At 42.5% G+C, this 6529-nt stretch overlaps 1 protein-coding gene across 15 annotated transcripts in view; it reads right to left on the bottom strand.

The window, feature by feature from the left end:
• The window catches only part of Kalrn (kalirin RhoGEF kinase), a 700573-nt gene that overhangs the window by 40813 nt on the left and 653231 nt on the right, over positions 1-6529 (bottom strand). Inside the window, exon 51 of one of the 15 annotated variants that reach the window (XM_029568197.1) lies at positions 4487-5192. The exons of the other annotated variants lie outside the window; for them this stretch is intronic. Within the exon in view, the coding sequence (XP_029424057.1) occupies positions 5154-5192 (39 nt within the window). The 3' untranslated portion in view covers positions 4487-5153. Of the gene's footprint in view, positions 1-4486; positions 5193-6529 lie in introns of those variants that run through there. 15 annotated transcript variants of the gene reach the window in all.

The following is a 6529-nucleotide window of genomic DNA, read 5'->3' as shown; positions in this document are numbered from 1 at the left end:
GTCTCTCTCTCTCTCTCTCTCTCTCTCTCTCTCTCTCTCTCTCTCTCTCTCTCTCTCTCTCTCTCTCTCTCTCTCTCTCTCCCCCCCCCTTGAACTGTAAGTGAAATAAACTCTTCCTTTTATAAATTGCCAATTAACTAATACAAATACATACTCTTTAAGAAGCAAATATTGCTAGTTAGGGTGTAGAGTTAGTGGGTACCCTGGGGAGAAGCTTAGCTGCAGGTTCCCCATCTGGAAAGGAAGCCAGCTATCTTCAGATCTCCGCCTTTTGGCAGGCCCAGTGAGAGAACAGGTGTTGCTGATAATGGTAATAACATTGATCTGGGTAGCGTTATAAAATGCTCACAAACACCTTCCTTGACTCCTCCAAAACCCTCGAGGAAGTATAGAGCCAGTATTACTTATCCCCATTTCCTAGATGGAGTAGGGAAGTGAAGTGTAAAACCATAGGGTGACAGGGCTGGATATGAGAGCCCCTGATTTTAGCTCAGTACTCTTTCCATCACAATGTGCAGTGGGAGGGATTTATGAAAAAGATTGCACAACTTTGTCTTTCATGTCAAAAGTCCACCTGCTTAGTTTGGTTTTCTGTCTTTCTTCCTACCCCTTTTCTCCCAGGTTCTCTAAACTCTCCTGCAAGGACTAAGCCTGGGCAAGATCCACACCAATCTTTTTGCTAATTATGACTGTGGATTACATCGATAGAACATTCTTTCCTCTTTCTACTTAAAGCAAATCCAAGTATGGACAGGAGGGAGCCAGGACACTCTTCTTCCACAGCAGTCTACTTAGGTGTGTATTTGTCTGTGGATCTCCATGACCACCAGCCAGGAGGACAAGAACCATGCTATCTTATTCACTATTATTGCCTCCAAGTCTAGCACAAAACCTGGCACTTGGTGCTTATTTGTCGACTGAAAATTTTAAGTGGTGGGATTCTAATTTGGGGGAGGAAAGAGAGTACATCTTCCCATGAAATCAGGAAATTTTCCATTATTGGGAATGAGACTTTCTTGGGAATCCTATTGGTCAGTCCAAGTCTAAGATTAAGCCATTGGTGATCTTCTTCCTCTGTGCTCTTCTAGAAGCTGGTACCTCAAAGGCTCTGGTCATGAGCTGCCACGTATCACAGCTTCTTATCTGTATTGCATTTTCTCACCAGGTGTGTGCACCCTTAGCAGATAGTAACCCTTATATGTTTTATCCACCATCGGTGTTATCAGTTTCGGTGTTGAACACAGCATCTGGCATATAGTAGATCAAATATTTGCTGTATCAGACTGACTGAGGTCACTCAGTTATTGGGCTGGAATTTGAGTCTCTTGGCCACCTTATCTAGTGATCAGTGTTGAAAGAACCTGAGGTACTGATCATAAGCTTCACATGTTTCTTGATATTGAATGTGCCTCTTCCCTAGACACAGATGGGAAGTCATTACAATGATGAATGGGAAGCAGTGGAGATCAGAATGTGGAACAGAAGTGGTGTGGAGGAAACATGATGTTGTGTGGAGGAAGCATGATGCTGTTCATATAAAATGCATGTGTTCACTCAGAGCGATGCAGGAGAGAATGCTGGGTAAAGTCCAGGAGTGGGAAGAGGCAGAGATGGACTACTGGGAAATCTGGTTTTATTTGAACAGCAGAGGGCAACAGGTGGCAGGACTTCCTGAGGCCCTGAGAAGAATGACTACTACTGCGTGGTAACGATGTTGTCCCACAGCAGCTTAGTTCCTTCTTTCAATCGTTTTCTTGCTTTTTCTTCAAAAAGGGACAGCGGTGAGGCAAGAGGAAATGTTACAGGTAAAATCAACTAGTACTGAATAACACATTGAGTTTGAAGAGAGCTCAAGTCTATTTTTCTTGTCAGTTGATGCTCAGGAGTCTGACTCCAAGAAACAGGGTGAAATTCTGTCTGGAAAACCAGTTGTCAATTGAAAAATGCCCTAACCTTATTTTTGCTAAATTCCTCAGTACTGGATCAAAACACATAGTTCCAAATACATACAGAAGATGCTGAAGGGATTAAAAAGGGTTGAAAGAAACTCAACCCAAATGTCCCTAAATAACTCAGTTACCTTGAATGAATCCATTTCTATGCTCTACCTTTTTATTGCTATTATGTTTGTTTTATGTGAATCTGTGTTCAGGGAAGGAAAGGGATTTCAGGCAATATTTGATAAGAAAGTAGATACTAGAAAAATAATACTTTCTGGACTGAGGACACAGCATAGTGGTAGAGCACTTACCTAGCACATGTGAAGTCCTGGGTTCTAGCCCTAGCTCTGTAAAAATAAAACTTTCTGAAAACTTTCTTATGTATGTGATGCTGGGGTTAGGTATGATTTCTGATTTGAAGGTTTAGCCATTCAGGATTTCAATCTGACCTATATCAGACACAATTTTCTAAGTTTTTAGGAAGTATTCCCACTTCTGTTTCTCAATTAATATAAAAGAAGCTGCAATTAAAAAATACAAAAATGAGGCTGGAGTGATGGTTCAACAGTTAAGAGCACTGGCTGCTCTTGCAGAGGACCCGGGTTCTGTTCCCAGTATCTACATGGCAGCTAACCACCATCCATAAGTTCAGTTCCAGGGATCCAACGCCCTCTTCTGCCCTCTGTGGGCATTATACACATGGGTACACTTACATATATGCAGGTAAAACACTCATAAAAAGCTATTAGTTCTATATGAACTAATTCCTTCTTTTAAAATTTAATTTATTAAAATTATGTGTACATGAGTGCAGGTACTCACAGAGTAAAGAAGAGGCCATCAGATCCCCTGGAGCTGGAATTACAGGTGTTTGTGAGCTGCCCAATGTGAGTGCTGGGAACTGAACTCAGGTTAAGGGCTATACGTGCTCTTAATTGCTGAGCTATCGCTCCAGTCTAGTCCGAGGTATGTATTTATTTTTTCTTGCTACTGTAATGTCCCTCTGACCAAATGATTTGAGCTTTGCAGGTAGACTTTGACAGTGCAGATGTGTAAGTGCATGTGTGTGTGTGTATATCAAGAAAGATGGGAGTGGCAGTCTTTTCTTCTTCAGTTGCTCACTCCAGGCTCAATGGCACTTGCATCCTCCTGATTGTACAATCAATGAAACCAGGCCTTCAGACTAGGGCGAGGTGTCTCAGGCCCCACATGACTGAGTGACTGTTGGCTTAAGAAATCAATTCAGACCCTTCCAACCCATGTGATTGGACCTTCCTTTCTGGCTGTGAGTCAGGCCAGGCTTCTGAGTCACTGAGAAAGGGTGTGCCTGAAGCCCAGTAATCACCCTAGCAGTCAAGGGATTTAAAAAGTTGTTGAGGAAGAAATTCTCCTTCTGCAATTTGATCTGCAACAAAGAGGGCCTAAGCCTCAGCATAGGGACTTCTTCCTGGACATGTCAAGTCGAGGTTCTCAACATACCATGGCAAAATCTGTTCTTTTATTGGTTGTATGACCTTGACTTCCCTGAACCTGTTCCTTCTAGGAGAGCTGATGGTTGATCTTTAAAATTTTTAAAAATTTTATTTTTATTTTACGTATATAAGTGTTTTACCTACATGTATGGCTGTCCACCATGTGCATGCAGTGCCCTTAGAGGCCAGATGAGGGTGTCAGATCCCCTGGAACTGGAGTTATGAATAGTTGTTAGCCACCACATGGGTGCTGGGAACTGAACCTTGGTCCTTTGCAAGAACAGCCAGTACTCAACCAGAGCCATCCCTCTAGCCCCTGATGACTAATCTTTGTTGTCAACTTGAGTGGACTGAGAAGTGCCTGGATTAGTAAAGCGCATCTCTGGCTATGTCTGTGAGTGCTTTTTCAGGCAGGATGAACTAAGGGCGGAAGACGTGCTCTGAATGTGGGTGGCACCATCCCATAGGACTCGGTGAACAGATGGAATCAAAGAAAAGGAGAAAGCGCTCTAGTCTCTGTCTTTCTGCTTCCTGGCCACATGAGGTGACCTGTCTTCTTTACCACACATTTCTGCCACCATAATGTTCTGTCTCACATCAGCCCCTGAGCAATGGGGCTGAAGGGACAAGGAAACTGAGCCAAAATAGATAATTCCTCCCTTCAAGTTGTTTCTCTCAGGTATTTGCTACAGTGACAGAAAACTAACAGAGGATAAGAAACTAGACCCTCCTCTAATAGTAGGATACCTGGTCCAGGAGGATGTGCAGCGAACCATCTTCCTAGAGGGGGACCCACCTACTCCAGCTAAGTTCCCTTCTTCAGTGGCAGAATATCAATCAGTTCTCATGGAGAGTTAGAACAAAACTGGGCAGGAGACAGTGTCTTGAAGCCAAAGCCATCAGATGGATTACAAAGAAAATATTTTGTCATAATGAGAGGAATGTGATACTTCACTTTCTTTTCCTTTAAAGAGTTCTTTTCATTAAAAATTCTGTTTAAAAAACACAGAAATGGGCATCAGTGGAAACATATCTTCGATGCCAGGAGGATGGTCACCTGACTGGGGTATAAAAGTTTCCTTCCATCAGTTTGGCTGGGTTATTTTGAATCTTGGAATCTGGGACAGAGTGGCTGAGGTGGAAGTGACAGGCTGGCTCTTTGAAGTTGGGGCAGCTAGGGCTGGTGCATTTGGGGTTTGGGGAGAAAGACGGGCCAGCTCTGAACAATCACCCTTTTCCCAGAACGGAGAGTGGTTACTTCAGTGTAGCCTCAGGAAGAAATCTGCCTAGGCCATTCCTTCCACAGGCACTGAGAAGCAGGCAGTGCTTCATCCATTTCATGTTGAAGTCTCACTGCTATGGGAGGTGCATGTGTGTCTATAGCACAGTCCGTTGACATCACCCCTTAGACCTACATGGTGTTCAAAGGGCCACATGTCGCTGTACAAAGGCCGGCACGCTAAAAATTGTTCAGCGGCTTGCAGAGAAGCCCAGAGCTCAGAAAAGTTAATTGGGCCAATGTCACGCAGCTGTCCATCCCGGTTTCCTGACTCCTGTTCAGTCCCAGGGGATACTACCTCTGTGTGGCTTTTGTTTCCATCATACTTCAGCTGTGGAAAGCCAGGATGAGATGATATTTCTCTGGGTTGAAATACAAAGCTGAATAGCACATTCATACAGGGAAACTGGCAGTGGAAGGCAGACCCTCATGGCTTCCAGGATCTGTGCTTCCCATTAAACTTCACTTGGAGATTTGGTGGTGTTCTAGACTGCCACCAGGCTGTGTGATAGGGGAACAGTGGTTAGGAAAAGCAGCAACCGCTTCAGGGCACCTTCTAGTTTTTTTTTTTTAATTAATTAATTTTTTCCCATTGTGTGCATGAGTATGTGTGTAAACATGTTTATGTATGTGCAGGTATGCATGCACCTATGTACATATGGAGGTCAGAGGTCCATGTTGGGTGTCTTCCTCAATTCCTCTCCACCTTATTTTCTGAGACAGGACTGGGAACTCACAGATTTGACTAGACTGGCTGGCCAGCATGCCCCAGGGGGCCACCTGTCTTTGCCTCCCCAGCTTTGGGATAACTAATGCATGTCACTGTGCCCTGCTTTTTTATTTGTTTTTCATTTTTTATAAAACTTTTTTTTCTCATTTATTATTTTTATGCGTATGAGTGTATTGCCTGCATGTATGTAAATGCACCTGTGTCATGCAGTGCCCTTGGAGAACAGAAGAGACTGTCTGATTCTCTGGAACTGGAGTTATGGACAGTTGTTAGCTCCATGTGGGTTCTAGGATTCAAACCCAGGTCTTCTGCAAGAACAGTCAGTGTACTGATCTGCTGAGCCATCTCTCCAGTCCCTGCCAGATATTCATATAGCAAATAGACTTGTTTCTTAGTGCCATTTAATTGGAATTATATTTTCCATCCTTTTACCCTAAGATGATGACTCTGCTAGGAAGTAAGGTGAATTTCTTGAAGAAAACAAATTGATGGGTTTTGTTTCTTAATCCAGTCAAATAGGCTGTGTCTTTTAACTGGGGAAACATGGCCATTGATATTTAGAGTTATTTGTTGTTGGGGTTTGGTTACTCATTTTATTTAATGATAAACATGATTTATCTCATGTTTGTTTTCTTAATCTTATTTTCTGCTTCCATATTTTATATCTTCACTTGTTTTCTTTTTGAAATCTCTTGAGTATGGTCATTTCTTTTTTCAATCTTTTGTATTGATCTGATTATTCTCTATAAGGCTGGTTTGGTGGATATAAATTCTTTCAGCCCATATGTATTATGGAGGATTTTTCTTTCCCCTTCAACTGTGACAGACAGTTTTGTTGGGGAAAGTAATCTGGCATGGCAGCTATGGTGATTTAGAACTGGGACTACTTTACTCCGGGCTTTTCGGGCTTTTATAATTTGCACTGAATTGTAAAGTCAGTTGTAATTCAGGTGTAATTCTAACAGGTTTTCCTTTATATGTAACTAATTTTTCTCTTGCAGTTTTAACATCCATTATTTTTTCTGTACATGTAATGCTTTATTTTTATGCATATGAATGTATTCTTTACATCTAGGTAGTTGTGCCCCTGTCCTGCAATGCCTGCAGA

This window comes from Nannospalax galili, unplaced genomic scaffold, assembly GCF_000622305.1.
Source record: "Nannospalax galili isolate Female #2095 unplaced genomic scaffold, S.galili_v1.0 scaffold18, whole genome shotgun sequence".
Classification (NCBI taxonomy): domain Eukaryota; kingdom Metazoa; phylum Chordata; class Mammalia; order Rodentia; family Spalacidae; genus Nannospalax; species Nannospalax galili.
The sequence above is the reverse complement of the archived record's forward strand: the minus strand, read 5'-3'. Positions and strand labels throughout refer to the sequence as shown.